Raw genomic sequence first — 22,504 nt, forward strand, 5'->3', positions numbered from 1 at the left:
GGCTCATGTTAGCCAACTGATTAAGATTTATTTTGGTAACTGAATTGGGATAGCTGGACCTATGTTAGTTGGCAGGGGTTAGTTTATATAATTTGTTAAACATGTGATCTAAAGATTTTGTAAAAATCGTTTGGGGTGTCTTACTGAGTAAATTACAAACTTTTTCAGGTTAGATCATATATATGCATGATCTTTTTCGGTTTGGTGTTTTAAAAACTCCTGTGCTGAGCAAATAAACTAGCAAACTCATTTCCAATAGTTCTGAACATATATCATATAGATTGTGTTAAGTTATGCTGGAGTTTTTAAACAGCACATTTTAAAATGTATTGCTATATTCATAAAGAACTGTCAAATGACCTTAGTTTTAATTAAATCAGCTTGATTTATTATCCATGCTAAGATAGGTGTGTGTATGTGTGTGTTATCTGCCTCATCCCCAGGGCCCAGAGCAGGAGAATGCGCATTATTCATACAGATGATTCTCTGGAGCAAAGCCATGAATTTAAATCAGAGCATTTCCGGCTAAAATATACACATGGACCAAAGTGTGTCACGTCATCCCGGGAAATATTTCCCATGAGTCAGGTTTGAGGGTTTCAGTTATTACAATTAATGTGTGAGGTAGATGCTCATATTTTCCCTATCTCCCAATGCAGAGGCTTTATATTTTATAACAATAAAATCTAAAATACCAAATCTATGATTTATTTATCACAGTGATGATCAATATTTACATACGGATGTAAATGCTAGACCTTCTCATGCACAGGACTTCTCTTCATAGCAGGTAAGAAGTGAAATAAGAAATAGTGGAAGCAGGATAGCCATAAAATAAATAAATAAATTAATTAATTAATTAATCCATCCATCCATCCATATGTATTTTTAACACCAATTTAGGTACATATACAGTCTCTATTATGAATATGACTTTTGAAAATAAAGATCATCAGAGAAGTTTAAATTTGAATGGACATACATAACAAAAATGCTAACACTGCAAATAAAAACAATATTGTTATATTAGAACTGGAATAGAAAAGAAGGGTTAAGAGTGCAGACTTTGTAACGGCTGTCTCTCAGCTCCTGCTGTGCTTTTGATGGATGTGACAGCCATATGCAAATAAAGGGTGCTGAAAAACATGTTTGAATTGCTCTTTTTTAAAGTACTTTTTGCATTATATAACAGTATGCTACATTTAATTTTTAGTCATGGGGACCAAATTTCCTTACAAGGTAAAACGGTCAGATATTTTATCTGGCAAGATATAAAACATACACACACACACAATGAATTGACTCATGTTGGAAAATCCCTTATTCCAACCCTCATTGACTCAAGTGTTTTATGAAAACAGAGATTATCTTAATTTAATAGTGACTGATGTTAGATGTAATACGTATTATTTGAAATTCAAATTGTAGTGTACATCTTTGCCTCTTGCTGTTACATGTACTCTTTTCCCTAAACATCTTTAGACAAATGATTAATGCAGAAGTAAGTGTAATTATATACTATAGATATACATCATATTTTATAATTCTGAGAGGTGCACCGAGGTTTCCCGCCCTACAGCTCCACAGTCATTACTTTGATCCTTGGCTCAGGTTTCTCTCTGTGTGAAGTTTTGTAAATGTTTCCCTTACAGGGTGTATTCCTGCCTCACCCCATGTTTTCCTACACAACCCAGACCAGGATAAAGCACTTACAGACGATGACTGAATAAAGAATTTTCCATAAAAATACTTTAAGTGCAAAAATATGGTTTCGTTTAAATACATATATATAAAAGTTTGTGCATTCATGACACACCCATATGTACTTGTTATATAATAATAAGCTCTATTCTTCTCCGAAGGCTTTCACTAGACTTTAAACTGTGGTTATGGGGATTAGGTTCTTTAAGACAAAGTAATGATCATATTTAATAGTTTCCTGTTTTTGTTTCTCGATGTGTCAATTTCTGAATGATTTTCACAGTTGTATTGATCTCTCACTATCTTTTTATCTCTTTGGATGATTTTGTTATGGTTTACATTACAGACTCGACTGTTAATGAAATAGAGGCTTATTGAATAGCATTAACAATAATGTTTTATTTTTTATAACTGCAAAATAGAAAAATATATATATTTTTGCACTTTATTTACATATTTATGTATATTTTCTGATTAAAATATCTGCTGCCCATGCAACAAAAACCTCCCCCCTTGTACTTCTCCTTGCAGTTAAAATTTAAATAGGGACAATAAAGCGGTCTCAGTAAGCACATTTCGAAATTAAAAATTATACAAACCGTTCCTCGCTTTACATTATTAAACACAGCCGGCATCATTAGAGTGCTATCATTAGAGCTGCTAGACCAAATTAGCCTCAGGCAGGGATAATGTCACATTACTGTAATTTTGCTAAAAGAGACAAAGATTAACAGTTCAGTGCTTTTAAAATCCAATCCAAACCTAGAGTAGGTGAGGTTTAAGGTTTTTGCACACACAAAATGTGTTAAATGGTGCCTGAGATTTATAGGCAATCAATTATTTTCACTAAATTAAGCAGAAAAATTCTGAAAGTAGATCAATTGAAGGGCAAAAACCTTATATATATATATATATATATATATATATATATATATATATATATATATATATATATATATATATATATATATATATATAAAAAAGCATGGGTTATAATCTAAATCAATAATAAATATAATCTCTGAATAAAGAAAAAAAAATGAACATATGCTTCACATTAAGCATGTTTCATAAGATTTCTAAACGTGTATTTTAGATAAATAAAATGACTTTTTCAGATTATATATAATTCCAAATCTTGGTTGTTATTCTTTTTATCTGAATGCAGTTTAAACTCTCTTAGACAAATCTTAGAGAAAGGTAGGTGTAGCCTGTAAAGCCATTTTGTGAACAACACAAAATATCTTAGCACAATTACACCATTACCTTTGTCTTCATTGTGTAGTTCTATGATAAAACAAATAGTTCTTTGTCTAGTACTAAATAAAGCAGTGAGAAAACACAAAGTCTGTAAGTGAGAAAGAGATGACTGATTATGAGAGTGAGACAGAAAGGGAACAAAAGCTTCCACAAAACACGAGAGAGAGAGAGAGAGAGAGAGAGAGAGAGAGAGAGAGAGAGAGAGAGAGAGAGAGAGAGAGAGAGAGAGAGAGAGAGAGAGAGAGAGATGAATGGTTATAATTAACTTCCCTTTGAAAAACAACAGTAAGATTTGCACATTTTCTCCCTCTGATGTTTAATATAGGTTGTGGTGATTATTACACATGTAAGATTTAACCATTTGTGAAATAAATGTTAATAAAAAAAAGTCTATAAAATAGAAGATGCAACAATAAATAATGGAAGTTCGCCAGCATTAGATTTAGAGTCCCTCACCCTTCTTTTGATCAAATGCATTTACAAAGCAGAATGGCTCATTGGAATGTATAAAAAAAAAAGAAAAAAAAAAAAAAAGAAAAGAAAAATAAAAAAAAAGTTGCTCGGATTATGGCAGGCTCGTTCTGAGACACAGCACCAGCCATCAGCACTCTTTGGAAAGGTCTAGGATCTGTGACCTGGATGAAGAACACTTAACTTGCACTCAGTCCTTTATGGCCTTGTTTACACCTCTAATTTAACATTCATAACTGATGCGTGAGCAACACTCATTCGCAGTCAACAGAAAAGGTTTCATGCCGGGCAACAGAAATCAGTGAAAGCAAGCAGTAAAGATGGACTTGAGGGGTGTGGGGCTTCCTCTGCATAAGCAGGGGTACTCTGTGTCTAGACTGAGGTTCCCATCTGGCCAGTGTGGAGCTTATTCTGTCCAAGCAGGTGTTCCCCCTTTTCAGTTTTGGGCTCCCTTCATTCACTTTGAGGGTTCTGGTATTTATTGAGTACAACAACCTAACCTCTGAAGGACCTACAAGCAAGTTCAGAGCTTTCACCATTGCAACATGCTGCACAATCATAACTGGATTAGTAGACATGCTTGGTAATGCAAGATGTAAACAGGGCCTTTAAAGTAATCTCAATATTTCACATTCAGCAAAAAAAAAAAAAAAAAAAAAAAACAATAATTAAAAAAATTCAAGTAGCTAAGACATGTTTGGTGTATGAAATTTGTTTCTTTAAATATACACTGGCTAATGTAGCTAAAGTATGGAAACATATAGGCTCCAGTTTAGCATTGTGCAACTGCATGTCTAAATCATCAGTCTTCAGACTTGTTATTGTGTTTTTACACATTGAATGACACTGTTATTTATAAAATGAATGTCCCATAGAAAAATGCAAAGCTAAAAAAACAGTCTACTCAAACCCAAATTACTTCCTTCCTATATATATTTAATACAGATGTATCAGTCAATGGCACTGATGAGCTAAACAATGACTTTTAATATGTATGGTGCTAAACTGGTAGCTATAAATGTCCCTTAACTGTTAGTTACATCTACCCAAAGAACGAGAAGCAAACTTTGTATTCCATCAAGTCTTGGCTGGATGAATTTTGTGATTAAAACCTTGAAAATGTTCTTATGTTTTATCTTGACAAAAACACAACAAAAAAAACTAAAGAATTGTATTAAAGTGTGAATGAGAAAACATGAATCGTGTTGACTTGGATAAAAGGGGGAAAAAACACTCCTTCTTTAATACATTTCATAAAATCTGTTTTAAAGATAAATAGAGAAGATTCCTACACGTCCATATTTATAATGTTTAAAGATTCGTCACAGACACCGTCCCCTTGTCCTCGTGTGACTCCTGAAATAGTCGCCCTCCTGAGCGAAATGCTCATCAGTCCTGACTTAATGCATTCTTCCCGGATACATGTCACCAAGAGATCTGTGCAATACGAGTCCGAAACTTTCAGCTGACAATCATATGTTGCTCTCTCCCCTTACAGGATCAGTCTCTGGCCCAATATCTTACGGTTGATCTCGGCTAAGGCCACGGAGAACACAAAAGCCTTTTCGTCTGACAGATTGGCATAAATATCAACCTCCCGCTCCTGTTTTTCTGGAAAACATACAACAAAACAAATAATTATTTTTATATTATTTCTATTTTGTACTTTTGCCCAGTAAGCACTATTATGAAGAAAAAATATATATATTTAAATAAAGAATAAATAGACTGTGAACAATACATCTTTTAAGTTTGAAGTCTGAAGCCAGTTAATATATAGACAAATACTTTTTTATACATTTAATTCTACTCAGGAATTATGTATCAAGATCGAATAAAACATAATAAAACCATAAATTAATCTCTGTGGTTTATTTTTTAAAATGACTTGAATATACAATTAGAAACGATTATGCAGAACAATTAATTGTTTTTATGTGCTTTTAAATGCCACAAAAACAATCTTTACTCCTTCACGCTTATTAAACCACAGGATCTATGAATATGCATGAATACGCAAAGTAGAAACACCCACATATCCTGCGGCCATCACTAATAAGATAATATACTGCCTAACAATAGTTACTTGACTATTTGTCTAGCTAACACTAACACAGGTTAGACAAAAGAGGGATGTTACCATGAGAGACACCATCTGTTTATATCAATCTAGCTAAATGAGTTACATTTACATGCTAGATATCTTACAACATACTAAAACTGGCAAGGTTCCATGTTAACATCCTCCAAATGAGCATGTAATTGGTCTGAATATATGGTGCTTATTTAATGACAATCATGTAGCTGAACCCAAAATACATTTTTATATTGAAATATCAAGAAAACGCTGTTTTGATTGGAAAATGTGACTTGTGAATTATTTTAATGCAGAGTAGTGAGCAGTTTGAGAAGAGCCTGGAGAGGTGGAGGTACACGCTGGAGAGAAGGGGAATGAAAGTCAGTAGGAGTAGGACGGAGTACATGGTGGTGCGGTTGCAGGAAGAAGAGGTGGAGAAGTTGGAGGAGTTTAGGTACCTGGGGTCAACAGTGCAAAGTAACGGAGAGTGTGTTAGAGAAGTGAGAAAAAAAATGCAGGCAGGGTGGAGTGGATGGAGAAGAGTGACAGGAGTGATTTGTGATAGAGTTTGAAAGGGAAAGTTTATAGGACTGTGGTGTGACCTGTGATGTTGTATGGTTTAGAGACAGTGGTATTGAGTAAAAGACAGGAGGTGGAGCTGGAGGTAGCAGAGCTGAAGATGTTGAGGTTTTCGTTGGGAGTGACGACGATGGACAGGATTAGAAATGAGTCTATTAGAGGGACAGCACATGTAGAATGTTTTGAAGACAAGGTGAGGAAGGTGAAATTGAGATGAGCACATAAAGAACATTTTAAAAACAATACAAAGTAATCTCAATTGTTTTAAATTAATTAGAAGTTTTATACCGCATCAGGCAGCCCTGCTGTACATGCATGCTATGATCTTTTCTCATATATCGTACTACATGACAGCATGGGCTCAAGCCACTCCTACTGCAACCAAATGCATACGTTCTGTATACAACAGAGCAATAAAAATTATGGACAAAAAACCAATTCGACACCATCACTGTACCATTTTTAAGAAATATAATTTAATGAATTTTGAGAGTTTTAGCAATTTTTGCTTTCTTAAATTAATTTACAAGTGCATTAATCATTTAGTACCTGAGCCATTAAGTTCATTTATTGAGAGACAGAGCAGCATTCGAGTCACTAGGAGTTTTACAAATCATGAATGTAAAATCCCATACTGTAGGACCAGTTTTGGTCAAACTACCTTCTCTGTGAAGAGCTCCAAACTCTGGAACTCATTACCATCTGACATTAAGACTATACTGGACTTTAATGTGTTTACTTCCAGGCTAAAAAACTGGTTAAAGACAAACCAAAGGTGCACTCATTTTTATCTAGTAGGTAAGAGTTGTATATGATATATGTGTGTATGTAAACTTTACGGGAAAATCTCATGGGTAAATTTTATTGTGTATGACTAGGGACGGGAATTGTCCATATCATGTTATTTGTTTAAATTGAAGTACTTTAGTAAATTGTAAATTGTACTGTGTTTAGAGCCCAACCAGGGACAGGAGTTGAAAATTAGCATTTGCTATAAACTTTTTATGTAGCATTTCAGTGACAAGCTTGCTTTGACACTATGTATGTATGTCTATGTATGTATGTTGCATTGTCCCTGTCAAATAAATAAAATAAAATTAAATTAAATGAAATGGTTTGGACACGTGTAAGAGAATGTTGAGGATGGAGCCACCAGGAAGGTAGAAAAGAGGAAGACCAAGGAGGAGGTTTATGGATGTGGTGAGGGAAGACATGCAGGTAGTTGGTTTGAAGAGGCAGATGTAGAGGACCGGGGGGGGGGGGGGGGGGTATGGAGATGGATGATCCGCTGTGGCGACCCCTAATGGGAGAAGCCGAAAGAAGAAGAAGATGATCAAAGTCAAATTAATCATCAAAGTCAAATTAATCCAACCTTCAACACTATTTTAATGCTGAAAACTAAAATAACAACAGACACACAACCTGAAGGCTTATTTTGCTTATCAGAGTAAGACAATTTGCAAGACAAATGAAGGTGAGTTCAGTGTGGACAAATGTAAAAATAATGACTAATGTTTTCCTCTTGTGCATATTAAACTTTGCAGCTGAGCCAAGAATAGATTTAAAATGAAGAAATTTAATTCAATGAACATATGATTCAGTCAGTGGAGAATGATAATGTTCAAAATGTGCTTTAATAAAAAGGTGTCTAGAATTGGTGACTGAATGACTGGAATTATATAGAAATATACGTGTGTCTAACACGTTAACAAAATTTTATTTTAACGGCACACATTTTATTGACGCGTGATTAATGCAGTGTGCATTTCTGTTTGATCATTTTTGTTAAAAATATCAATAAATAAAAAAAAAATTAAATAAAAATAATAAAAATAAAAGACAACCGAATTTATTATTATTTTTTTTTTTTAATCACTAAACATTGTTTTACTGATTTGCCAAGTCTGAAATCAAGCACCAAAATAAGCCATGATGCACAAATCCAGCAATTAAAACCGTCCGTGTGGAAACATAGCAAAAGTTAATTTTGGTTTCCTGATGATTTACATAATTTAAAACATCATTATTACTTTAAAACAAATAAAATACTATTTTGTGTTCATGCTCTATGTTGAGTTTGGTTTCACTAATAATAAACATACATTTGCATTAAGCATCCATATTTGTCCATGTTGATTAGAGTATTAAAAACTTACAAATGTTTAAGTTATGATTAATTATGTGTTGACTCATGCAGTTAATCAGGACTAAACATTTTAATCAATTGACAGCCCTAATACACCCCCCTATCTATCTATCTATCTATCTATCTATCTATCTATCTATCTATCTATCTATCTATCTATCTATCTATCTATCTATCTATCTATCTATCTATCTATCTGTCTTAGGGCTGCAATTAATATTTTGATAAAATGAATAATGGGACGATTATTTTCCGATTATTAATCTGACATTTTTTTATTGATGTTTTGATTATTATAACTATATAAAACCTTAATTTAGGGTATAAATTTAAGGGTATAAATGTATACCCTAAAGGGTATAAATTTATGTATTTATGTATTAATTTAGGGTATAAATTTATGCATAAAAGTAAACTTTAAAAAAAGCAAAAGCCACATAGTTTAACTACCTTTCATTTAGACATTTAAAAGCTTATAGTGCTGCTTTTTGAGGAGTGGATGCGGGATTTCTCCCAAATTCACTCATGCTGGGTTGTTTCTTCTTGTTAAAAAAACAAACAAACAAAAAAAACAGTGAAGCAAATTGTGTAAATCATCATTTGTGTTCTATTTGGCAGATGGCAAGTTGACAACCATTTAAAAAAATGGTTAATATATAAATTAGAATACAACATTGTTATGGCAATTTTTGGTTTATTTATAAGCATGTAAAATATATAACTAATTTAATTGTGTATAATAATTAAATGATATGTATGAATTGAATATACAAACATTGAAAACAAACAATTCAAAGTAGAAAAATCACGTTTGAAAACAGATAGTTAACTGTTGTAGTAGACAAATGTTATAAAAGAGAATTTAATAGAGAAATGTAGCAGGCTAACAGGCTTGAGTGAAAAAAGGAAACAAAAAGCATTGGTGTACAAATGCAAAATCATTTCCTGAAAACCACAAGAGTGACTAAAAAGTAATCATTTACTGCTGCTATTAGTTGCTGCTTTTAGATTCAGTGTTTGTTCGCACCGTTTTGATTTAATCTATCACAATGTCGTGATCGAGGTGATTGCGCAACCAGTACAGATCCAGTGTGACTGTCCCGAAGTGATCAAACAAACAGTTTACACTTTAGCAATACCAGTGCATCACTGTGGTACTTCCAACCCACACAAACTCCGCTTTGCATAACTTACAGGTTTTACAGTCTTACAGCATTTTAATATAAAATGCTCCTATTGCCAATTCTCTCCGCCATTTTGCAAGCGGCTGTGTTATCTTGCCGTCACGTTAACCCATATCTTGAGCCGCCCAACAAATCAAAAACAGCATTTCATTATCTATTTTTATCTATTTTATCGATTAGTTGTTGCAGCCCTAATAAATATTATATATATATATATATATATATATATATATATATATATATATATATATATATATATATATATATATATATATTCATGGCCTAATGAGTGTTGATATTCACAGAACATATTGAAACTAGGATTGTTCCAGTTTAAAATGTAAATAAAGAAAAAAGGCAAAAAAAAAAAAAAAAAAAAAAAAAGCTGATTAATAAAAGAAAAAAAAAAAGAAAAAACTATGATAAGGATCTGAAGCTTCTGTGTTCTTGAGAAGTCGCTGATCTTACATAAAACTATTTCTTGTTATCGAGCACTACTGTTAGGTTTCTGTGGTTTCAGTAAGGTGTTTGCAGTAAAAGAGAAAGACGTTAAGGAGGAAATAAAGCATCATCATGTGTAAAAATTAAATGTTCACTATGTGTAATGGTGTTAATTCTCATTTTAACAACAAAACAAAAAGAACGCTAAGACATGTTGTTTGAGAATATTAAAGAGATAGAGAAAAAAATTGGATATTAAAAAAAAGCAGTAAAGAAGATTTTAGAAAATTAAGATTAAGTGAGCGACAGAATAAAAGTGCAGAGAGAGTGAAAGAGTAAGACATTTAAAAGAGAGATCAAATATAGACATAGACAGTAACAGAGAGATCATAAACAGTGAGAGACATTAAAAAAAAGGTGAAAACTTGAGAGTTAGAGAAAGAAAACTGATACAAAAAGCAAGCCAGTAACAGAGAGTGAGACAGTAAGAGAGTAAGACAGTAGGAAAAAGCAAGACATAGAGGGAGACACACTCTGAGATTTGGAGTGTACCAGATTGAAAGAGACAGTAAGTAAAATAAATTGTGTGAGAAATTGTAAGCTAAAGAAAGTGAAGGAGATAAAGCGAGAGACCATAAAAAACAGAGAGATTGAGAGAGGAAGAGTGTGAGTCCAGATGATGTGTGCGAGACTCAATAAAAGAAAGATAATAAGAGCGTGTGAGATCTCCACAAGGCTGTCAGTTATAGGAACAGGACGATTGGGCTAAAAACATTGTATTATGATATGAAGACAGTTTGATGCTCAGGGGAGAAAGAATTCTCTTTTAATGTGTGACATTACACGTTCTCATAAAAACGGCCTTCAGTTAAAGTCGAACCAAAAATAATGAAGTACATGAAGTACAAAGCTTATAAAAATGTCGCAGATGCAATAAGGGAAAAAATAGTCTGGTTGGAAGAAACAGCATCAGAAGCTAGCTCACCTTTCTCCTCTTCCTGCTTCTTCAAGCCCACGGTCTTTGGCCTGCCCCGTCCTCTTCGGATTGTATCTGATTGGCTGTTGGAGCGAGACCGCCTTCTGTTCTCCATATCATTGGTGGAGGTTAAATTGATTTTCTCCCTTCTTATTCTTTCTGGCCGTCTTCTCTTCACGTCCGATTTGTCTGACAGGACATTGGAGGGAAACAGAATCAAATGCACAATAATGAGAAATAAAAAAAGGGCTAAATGAAATTTCAATTAAAAATAAAGATTATAACTACAATTTGTGCAGTATAGGCAGAAAAAAAAAAAAAGAGAAAGTTTTTATTTACCCACAAAAATGCTTAGTCATTTTTTTTATGACTTTCCATCAAATACAAAATGGCTTCCCATTCATTAGACTACAGTTGAACATATGTATGCAGTAAAAAGCGTGTAGTAAAATAGATGCTTGCTAAAACTTAAAAGATAATATTCAACCAATTTAATATTTCAGCTCCTCCTTCTTTAAGACAAGACACCTTTTCTTCTCTTGCATGTTTCACTGAGACCTAATCATTCATTTCCAATGTTATTTCATTACAGAAATACTTAATACAATGTCTAATTTACTTATTTAAAATATGATATAAAGTAAATGATTGTAAACCACAACAATAAAATATGTAAATAACAGTTTTGAGAAGAGAGTGGAGGATGGAGGTACACGCTGGAGAGAAGGGGAATGAAAGTCAGTAGGAGTAAGTCAGAGTACATGTGTGTGAATGAGAGGGAGGGCAGTGGAGTGGTGCGGTTGCAGGGAGAAGAGGTGAAGAAGGTGGAGGAGTTCAGGTACCTGGGGTCAACAGTGCAAAGTAATGGAGAGCGTGTTAGAGAAGTGAAGAAAAGAGTGCAGGCAGGGTGAAGTGGGTGGAGAAGAGTAATCGCAGGTCTCACCACAGTTCTATAAGCTTTCCCTTTTACTCTTGCAGATACTCTTCTATCACAAATCACTCCTGCGATGTTGTATGGTTTAGAGACAGTGGTATTGAGTAAATACAGGAGGTGGAGCTGGAGGTAGCAGAGCTGAAGATGTTGAGATTTTCATTGGGAGTGACGACAATGGACAGGATTAAAAAGGAGTTTATTAGAGGGACAGTGCATGTAGGATGTTTTGAAGACAAAGTGAGAGAAGCACGATTGAGATGGTTTGGACATGTGCAGAGAAGGAACATGGGGTAAATTGGTAGGAGGGTGCTGAGAAGGGAGCCACCACGAAGGAAGAAAAGAGGAAGACCAAGGAGGAGGTGTGGTGAGAGATGTGGTGAGGGAAGACATGCAGGGAGTTGGTTTGAAAGAGGCAGATGTAGAGGACAGGGGGGTATGGAAGCAGGTCATCCGCTACATGAAGAAGAAGAAGATATATGAACATTATAAATAAAATTTTAATAGTATGCATCTTCTTTTTATTATTAAAAAAAAAAGATTGTTTTTAGTGCTTTACTGTTGCCACCGTCAGAAAACCTGAATATTATGATGCGTATTGTGAATTCTGTTTCAATTCATATTTTGAATTGCTGCATGGACAGAATCAATCTGGCAGATTATTTTTATGCGTGTCAGTGTGTTAAATATGGAAGTCTCCTCCCTGTCTTACTGCAGTACTGTGTCGTTTCTACACAATACTGCAGGAATCCTGATCATGTCAATAACCTGCCCTAACAGGAACTGTTCTGCAGCTCGTTTGATTTATTTCTTCCTTGACACTGGTTTCTGTCAGTGTCAGAGTGGGGCTAAGGGTGAAATCCTGCTGAAACACTTCTACAGTGCTCACGTCACTGTTTAACTAGCAGACCTATCAAAAAATTGTATATTTATTCATAAAAAATAATATCCAAATCTAATTTAGACTTAAAACCATAAATAAAACCATGCTTTATCCTCTCTTTATGGTCTCGCACAGGCTGGTCGGTCAGCCTAAATAAAATCCTGACCTATTTGAAAATCGAGTAGTTATTCTTAGCATAAGCCCAGTATAAATAGTCCATCCTGCTTAGAGAAAAAGCAGCTAACACTGAAACCTGAGCACTCAAAGCAAAAAAAATATATCTCTGTACACACTTCCTCTCTTGCAGAAGAGAAAAAAAACCTTCACTAGTCATGTGAAGCTAAACTTCTGCTGTACAGGGATTTCAGTATAATTCACTATCTGGATTGCATTATGTAAAACAAAGAGCAGAATTTATTACGCAGTTGATTGGAGTTTAAAGCTCTGCTACAAAGAGGCCTGTGTTTAACATTCCACTCATAACTGTGAGCTGAGCGTCAGCCAGCGGTTACACACTGAAACACCAAAAATATGCTGCTACAGTAAACTCTCTAATGTGAAACACAGACTGCAGGAGTGTTTTGTGTCTCTTAGTCAATATTTTCTTATGCTTGATTTCCAATGTGTATCATGGAAAATCCAAACCTGCTATAAAAATATTATTTTAAATAAAAAATATCTGTGTGCGTGTATATATATTTTTATTTATTATATATCAGGTTTATACATATACATATTTCTTGATTGTTTAAATGACATATTTCTATCCAATATAAAAATACATTACTGAGCTTAATTTTGATCATATAACATATTCATAATTTTTACTTCATTAAATTTACAATGGAAGTGACTTTGAAATATCTGACCATTCTGTGTAACAAACAAACACAATCTAAGCTGCAGTTTTGGGCAACATATTTTCAAGCAATTTATTTAAAATATATACTGTAAACAGTTTTGGGCATCATATTTTCAAGCAATTTATTTAAAATATATACTGTAAACAGTTTTGGGCATCATGTTTTCAAGCAATTTATTTAAAATATATACTGTAAACAAAATGTATTAGATATATTGGATCAGTATTGATATTGGCTAATATGCAATGTTTCAATATTACATTTGCCATTTAATTGCCTTCATTTATCATAAGGGGTAGATACAAAAAAAATAAAAAAAAATTATATAACGCATCCAATGTTATTGTTTTATTTCATTGTTCCAATCCTTTACCAAGCTAATGGGATGGAAAGCATGAAATCTTTACGGCTGTGTTCACGTTCACAAAATCATTGTTTCCTGCCCTAAATCAAAACAAACTAATCAGATTTTTTTACTGATCTGAGTCACTTATTTGTCTGGTCCTAGATCAGATAGGGAACTAATATGTTGTGATGTGACATGAATAAGAACTTCAGAACGTCGGGTTATTCCCGAATGTGTGCACGTTATCATCCACCAACATTGTAACAGCAAAAAAAACAACAAAACAATAATGGAGGATTTACAGCAGCATCAGAAAACCCAGCAAAAGAAAGTGGTAATTGGGGATTTAGTTAATACATGGGTTTTTTATATTGATTAAACCAAGCTAGAAGAACCTTGACCAGAGCAGATTTTGAAACAATTGGCCAAGAAATCAATGTGCAAATGTGCATGTGCAGGGACAGGGGTGTTTACTGCTTGTTATGAATATAAAAGATCAAGAAAAAAATAAATAAAAAACACCATACAAACACAAAAACCCCACAGAATGTAATAATGTGAATGCAGTCAAATCTCTCACAACACATTTAGTTTAAGCATCGTCATTTCTCCATATGCAGAACTGCTTTACTCTCCTTTAGTCATTTAATAAATATCTCATTTAGAGTGGCATTAAAATCTCAGTAAGCAGTTAGTAAGTTCCACAACAAGACTGCTTTCATTCATTTTACTCTTTAGTATCTTTTTGTTTCTTCTCTAGACATAAAAGAGACCCGATCTACAGCATAGCTTTAATGAAAAATACAATTAAATCATTCATCTTAATTATCTGCATGATAATTAATCATGAGACAAACAAATTACAATCGAGACACGCCGAGTATACATATATTATTTCATTCATTTAAATTAAACCATCATAAAACATCCTTTGAAAGCACCATTTAAAAGAATCTTTTAATCATTATTAACATGCAACCGAATGGCTACAGATCCTACCTCGTATCAAATAACGCAGATAAATTATATATTTAAAAAATAGAGAAAGACCAAAAATGCTGCTATATCGTTTATTTGATATTTTCCTTTATGAAACTGATGTACTGTTAAATTAACATGCCAATTTTAACACTATTGTTTCTATAGTAACAGCTCATTCACAGGGCTGCTTTACCAAATCCAAAATGTTTTCTTTAAAACAGTCAGATGTTTTTTAAGGTTATAGAACACTACAGGGCATGTAGTTTATTTTTTCTGTAACAACATGCGTGCAACAATTTCTAAACCCTACTTACTACTTTGTTAACATTAACAAAGCATGAACTTCAGCATAATGTTAAATTAGTGAGTAATTAACCATACCTAAGGTAACGTGTAACAAAAATGATTCCATATCATGTTAAAACATGTAAAACAAAAAAAACGCTTACAATTACTAATGTAAAGTATAATAGCCATACTGGTGGTCTAGTGGTTAAGATGCAGCGCTCCCACCGCTGCGACCCGGGTTCGATTCCCGGTCAGGGAACCATCCCCAGCCCCTCTTAGTGCCGGTCCCAAGCCCGGATAAATTGGGGAGGGTTGCGTTAGGAAGGGCATCCAGCGTAAAACATGTGCCAAATCAAACGTGCGGAGGATCCGCTGTGGCGACCCCTAACGGGAGATCAGTATATGCCAAATCTGCTGTATGTCTCATATATATATATATATATATATATATAGCCATGTTTGTGTCTCTACTGCATCAAAAATGGAAAGATTTGCAGTCAGTACTTTCCTGGAAACAACACATCTAACATCTACCTTCCCACACTGGTTTAACGTCATCCATTTTAAAAAGTTAAAACTGCACAAAGATAGACTGATTCACCGTTTACAGTTTCAGTCCACTGCAACTTAAATAAGTCATCACCTCTCACTAATCTGAAGTTGAACGAGCCAGAAAGGACAGAGTTCTTGTCTTTTTTTTTTTATTTTTTTTTTTATTAAAGCCATAATGAAGTTAATGAGGCTTATGAGGCCTAAACACTCCATGCTGCAGAGGAGGAGGGAGTAAAGGGAAAGGAGCATTTTTAGGCAGGAATTAGTGAATTAGTTCACCCTTCCCCCCTTTTCCACTCCACGTTACTCATTCAAGCGAACAGCGATTTCAGCAAGAAGTCACTAAAGCACTGCGGCGACTCTCAAAAATCTGCAGTTACACCTCTGACCAGGATACTTCCAATTTACACCCACTTACGCATGTGTTCAATTCACACAGTGAAACAAATACAGTCTATCACTGCACTATTAACTGTGTGTTAATCAGGAGCAAAAATTAGGCTTCTGAAAAAAGTATTATTATTTTTTTTATAATGAGCTCCTTTATACATTGTCTGTAGTTTAACTGCTCATGTTGCATTAGAATATTTTGCTTAATTTAGAGTCTAATTGTGTTTTATGCATCATTTAGAAGTTAGACATTATAATCAAGACTTTTAGACTATGAAATTTAGACTTTTTATTGTTAAAAGCTACAAAGAGCAACACCACTAGCTTTTCTAGTTCTGCTAGTTTAGTAATTAATAGCTGTTATTTTAATATTTGCCCACTGATTAACCAGTCTTTTTCTTCATTCCAAAAAAATATTTCCTAATAATTGCTAATACAAATGTGTTATTAAGTATTAACTTACAATATATAAAATACCTAAAAACAAAAACGTCCTCTTCAACTATTGGAAGTCAAAAAGCTCAGATGTTCATTATCTTTTAACAGTTTTGTGAATGTCTATGGAAGTCCCTATCAAAACATTTCACATTTTCAAATAATAGTGAAATTATGACTGCAAAAGAGAGTTATGCATTTCATTTTTCATTCTTTCAAATAATTTAAAGTAGACTGGACTTATTTGGTAGACATCAGTGCTACACAAGTTTTAAAAACTATTAACCATCTGCTTACATCGGTGCCCTTTTTGTTTGCTATTATATATGCAAAAACGTATGTAAGATGGCTGCCATTCATATCCTGCAGTCATTTGGTGTGTTGCATGTGCATGTTTTTAGACCTAACAAAAGCTCTGTTTTTAATAATAGTTGTTTGCATTTTCAAGTATAGTAAATGTGTTTGGATTTGAATAATTCTGACCTGTATAACGACAACAGTCGTGCCTACTGCAGAAATGGAGCTCATCGCTTTTAAATCCTGCAGTTATACAGGAGACATGTAGGCGAGTAGGTGAATCACATTTTGCACCTTTGCCCCAAAAACTACAGCAACTAAAACTTCTTTCCTGCTCTCTCATTAATTGTGTGCCTGAGTGTAATCTAAATTGCTTGGAATTAGAATATTTTCTATTTGATCAGAATACACACATACTGCAATCTACGCTGATTCTTCACTAGAAATAAGTACAAAATACACCAATGCAACATGAATGTCTTGTATAAGCAAAGCAGTGGATGATGTAATAAAACAAAAGCGTTGTGTAAGAACTACTGTCATTCCTACACGCTTTTCTGGCACTGGATCTATGACAGGGTTGTTAATGACACTGCCTTAAAGACGCTGCTGACAATCATTATGCAATCCGACACGCCCACACAGATCTGATCAGGCAGAAAAGCTTGCTTTTGGAACAGTTTAGATATAATCAATATAAAAAGGTTAGCCACATATTACTTAGCTCTAACATTAATAAACGATTAATGTTTCTTTAATGATGGATCTTTGGTATAACAAAAGGTTTTCTCTTTAGCATCTAAAACGGTGTTGCCAGAGGCTTTAAACAATTCATTGTTTAAACTTCCTGTGAAGCATTTCAGTGCGGATTAAAATGGCTCATAAAAGAGGGAGAGGCACAACAGCAGCACTGCTACTCGGCTCTGCAATAAACTGCTATTTATTTTTAATCTTTTTTACAGCTGAGGCATTACAACTGTGTAAGACTACACGTATAATCGGAAAGCAAGCAGAATAAGATTACACATTATAACTCTAGTTTTGATCAATGTTTGTTTGGAGGTTAAACTACAGTTCAGCTACAGAACCTGAAAATCCTGGTCCTATTTTATCTGTAGTGTTGCGCTAGAGTCAAATAAAAACTACACGTGTTAAAAAAAAAATAAAAAAAAAAGAACAGTTTGACTCAATAAACAAACAAACCAAACAGACTATTATCATTCAAATTATTTCTAATTTCTATTTTCCCCATTCATACTTTAGGCCACGCCTCCCTATGCTTCAGGCCAAACTGTGGGCTGTGAAGGAAAGTGATTCAGTTCCTTGACTGATTTTAGCTCTGCAGAGAGCATACTGTCAGAAATCATTTGAGTCAACAACATGACTCTACAATTATTGAGATATGATACTAAAATGGCGGCTAGAGGAGCCCTTGTTATCTTAGAAACATTAGCCTTAGAGCTGGATTTGGTGTGTAACTAAATTGTATACATTTAGATTTTAGACTTTGTTTAAACTGTTTCACTGCAAAACATAAGCAGATGTAAATACTATCACCACACAAGTGGAAAAAGTGCATACTCTACCTCTTAATATCAAATTTCAATTCAAATAAATATAAAAAACAAAACATGCCCTTTGGGATCGATACAGATCTGTCTCTATTTTTGTTTAAAGAATAATCACCATCTATACAATCCAATTGACAGAAATTTTATAGACAATATTTCATAAACATGTGATTGAGGCTCCTATAAAAATATCTTAAACAACACACAGTCCAACTTTATATAAAGAGAGAATGAAATGCCAGACATGTGATGTACAGTACCAGTAGACCATCGAGATTATTATTATTTGTTTTAGGAAATTAACATTTAAAAGGTGTTACCTATAGCAGGTGGCTCTCTGAGCAGCTTTCGGCTGATGAAGACATAACCACAAGGGCACGACTTACAGGCCACAGGGATCTGAAGAACCAAGAAGAAAGACACACACACACACACACACACAACAATGCTGTTTACACTTTTTATAACATACTCCATTGCTTTTACGTCCTGATTGCACAACGCTAACAGGATAACAGTATCACGTCAGTTAGAGAACGGATATTTACTCGGGTCTTGATTATTAACGCCATCATGTCAACCTTTGTGCCTGTTTAATTATTCAGCGTGATGGTTTTGGTGTGTTAAGTGGATTGTAATGGAAAAACACCCTGCTCTCCATCACAACCACCTTTTACAACCACATCCTATCCTTTCAAGCACATTAAAGAAAAATGTTTGATTGTTTTGAAAAACACTCAATTATCAAACTTAATTTAAAATAAATATTTAGTTACAAAAGCCACACTAGCACTTTTACCAAGTTACAAATCGCAAATATAACTTGCTTACTGCAACACTTCACAATCTGGCTCATGCATTTGATTTCTAACAATATAACACTATACATTTCAAAACAGCAAACATTATTATGACTATTATATACTATGACTATTGATATGCTCAAATATTGAGCTTTTTATTCCTAGCAATTTTAACGATTTAAAATGAGAATAAAGGAGTCTCAGCAATCCTGATGCGAGGGAGTATTTTTTTAACACTAGCTGTTTAATTTTCTCATCAAAACCAAACTAAAAGAATCAAACCACTTTTTTATTCCTACAAGTCAGTTGAAATATGAAAGCAGTGAAAAGGAAATGATGAGAAGTGGCCCATGATCTGGGCATCCTGCCCTGCAGAAAGCCAATAATGTGGCCTTGGCCTTGGCAAGCAGAAATCTCTACGCTGACTGTTTTTTTTTAGCAGGAATGATATGAAATTAAGATATAAAACAGACTGAAATTAAAATCAGACGCAATATAAGATGTGAGTGTGAGTGTGTGTTGGGGAGGGGGGTTGATTAATAAAGGAAATGACTCAAATGAGCACACAGCATATTAAACCATAATGAAAACAGGAGTCATAATGTAATATTAAAGACAAGCAGGAATGATAAGAGTTTTACACACAATCTATTTTAAATCAAACAATTATAAAAAATAAAATAAATAAAAAAAACACAGAAATGATCCTGATCTGAAACGAGCATCGTGAACAATGCAACTAGGAAATGTCTCTCTTTTGTTATTTCTGTTATGTTTTGTTGAGAAATTATTATCAAAATCAGATATCATTTCTAATGGCTTAAATATTTCAACAATGGCTCTGAAGATGCACCGTTTCCACTGCAGTGTCTTTCAATAGCCACAGTAAAGTCATGTGAAATGACACAATAGTAAATATTTCATATTTTCTATTATGAGGAAGAGTCCAGATGGAATATTAGACCTCGCGATCACACACACACACACACACACACACACACACACACACAGATGGCACAGAGAAAATAATAGCCAATCATTTATTTATTTCTTTGTTGTTTGTTGTTGTTGCTGATGATGATATAAGAGCGCATTTGTATTCGATCAATAGTGAAATCGGAAATAGCAATATTTCTTTTTCCTGTCTGAAGTTTTTTTTTTTGTTTTTTAAACCACACACACACACACACACACACACACACACACACACACACACACACACTTGAAAGCACCATAAAAACATCTCCAGTGCTAAATAATAAAAGCACCAACTTCAGCATTGACAAACTTCCTCTCTCTCGCCACATCAGGAAGACTTCCAGATGAAATAATAATAATATCATCTGTTATAAAATCAACACTCACCTGTTGGTCACATTCCGGACACGATTTGGTTGCCATTTTCACTTTCTTCACTTTATTTGCGGACATTATTGTGATTAAAATAAAATAAAAAGTCCAAAATGCGAAGGACGGAATAATCAAGTCGATCCTTGCCTGTAATATCATCCACTTCACACACACTCTCGCACACGCACACTCACACGCGTGCGCGCGCATTCAGTCTTACACACATTCAAACACACACACACACTCACACTCACACACATAGACATACATAAACCATCAATCAGCTCCAAACCCTACCAGAAAAAAACCTACAGTTCATTTTCCACATTATTCACACTGCACATGCGCAGTGCGACTAAAAAAAGATACAGTAACCAAGAACATGCTGTTGATATTTCCTCTGTCTCTATGTGTCCCGCACTGCGCATGCGCGCTTCGGCGCTACCGGGTCACGTGACCCAGAAAACAATGAAGAGCCGGTTGAAAGCTTATATTATGTACCATTTAGTTGTTTCTTGTATATACGTGTGTAGATTAAAATGTATATATATATATATATATATATATATATATATATATATATATATATATATATATATATATATATATATATATATATTTTTTTTTTTTTTTTTTATAAATATTAAAGGCGGCGAAATGAATATTTTTGAGGCTCAGAATTTTTTAAAATATATATATATTCTAATATTATTTGATGTTTCAATCTTATACAATCCTGTATTATTTTATTCATTTATTATTTTTGCTTTTAATCAACACTTTTTATATTGTTAAGGTCAAATAATCTTTTTTCACAGCCCATCCCCCAACACACACACACACACACACACACACACACACACACACACACACACACACACACACACACATTTCTGTGGGTTTTTCCACTGACTTGTATATTAACATATAAATCATCTAACCTCCAAGCCCTATAGCCTTAACCTTAATTATTATGTAAACAGAAATTTCCTGCCAAAAATCCTGCACAGAAACTGCAGCCCTCATTTTTGTGAGATAAAAATGGTCAATTACATATCATAATATCATTAATTTCATTTTTATCACTGGAACTGGCCAAATGTCACCTATTCCTTTCGTTACACTAAACAAATACAGAAATTGGTAGCTCTTAAAAACTCAAAACACAAACAGAACACTAGCAGAAGTCTGTGTAAGCTTTCTGTCACAATTACAGTCTTCACTGCCAAGCAGAAAATCATTTAAACATCAAATACTTGTAAACACAGATGTTTTTTTTATCAATACACAGTCATATACTCTCTGTAGTTTCTCCTGCTTTCAAACCGAAGGCTGATAAATATCTGCAGCTCTGTGTTTCCTCCCCTTCTCCCACAAATCTGCCATCGCCAAGCAGACAAAGGCATCTTTAAAAAGTTCTGCTTGTCTCTGATGGACGCTTTCTTCATGTAGAAACATGATCAATTCACAAGCTTTTGTGTATATGTTTCAAAGCCAAACAAGGAAATGTAAAATTGTCCTTTTTGGGTTTTTTTAACAAGAGAAAGTTGTTATTATGTGATATCTGTCACAGCACCGAACCGATGAATCTATCAGAAAAATACTGTAATAAACAGAATTATTTTTTAATGGGGACAAAGTTTTGAGTAATTAAAATAAAAAAGTATTCTAACATGTAAAACCATAATGAGGTCTTAGAGGTCATGATCTGATTTGTCCAGCAGATAGCAGTGTTTCATTTTATTTTATTTTATTTATTTTAAATTGTATTAAATATTATTCAATTATTGAAAACAATTTATTTATTTTTGTATTAACATTTTTTTGAATTCATTATAATCTAATAACACCACTTATAACAGTTTTATAAATATAAAATGTTATATATTGTGACATTATTATGTATTTTTCTTTTAGTTAATTAAAATAACTGATTTTGACAAAATAATTGCAAACAAAATGACTTGTTCTTCTATTGA

The 22,504-nt window shown here is 33.7% G+C and overlaps 1 protein-coding gene across 1 annotated transcript; it reads right to left on the bottom strand.

Annotated features, from left to right (window-relative positions):
- Positions 1-2,665: 2,665 nt before the first annotated feature.
- Positions 2,666-20,973, bottom strand: cUnh16orf87 (chromosome Un C16orf87 homolog). The gene is made up of 4 exons (XM_083550990.1): positions 20,541-20,973; positions 18,693-18,771; positions 10,845-11,024; positions 2,666-5,043 (listed from the first exon to the last, which is right to left on the bottom strand). Exons 1-4 carry the CDS (start codon positions 20,733-20,735, stop codon positions 4,925-4,927), a joined length of 573 nt encoding a protein of 190 aa, XP_083407116.1. The 5' UTR covers positions 20,736-20,973; the 3' UTR covers positions 2,666-4,924.
- Positions 20,974-22,504: the final 1,531 nt, after the last annotated feature.

This window comes from Silurus aristotelis (assembly GCF_946808225.1).
Source record: "Silurus aristotelis genome assembly, chromosome: 9".
In the NCBI taxonomy this organism is placed as follows: domain Eukaryota; kingdom Metazoa; phylum Chordata; class Actinopteri; order Siluriformes; family Siluridae; genus Silurus; species Silurus aristotelis.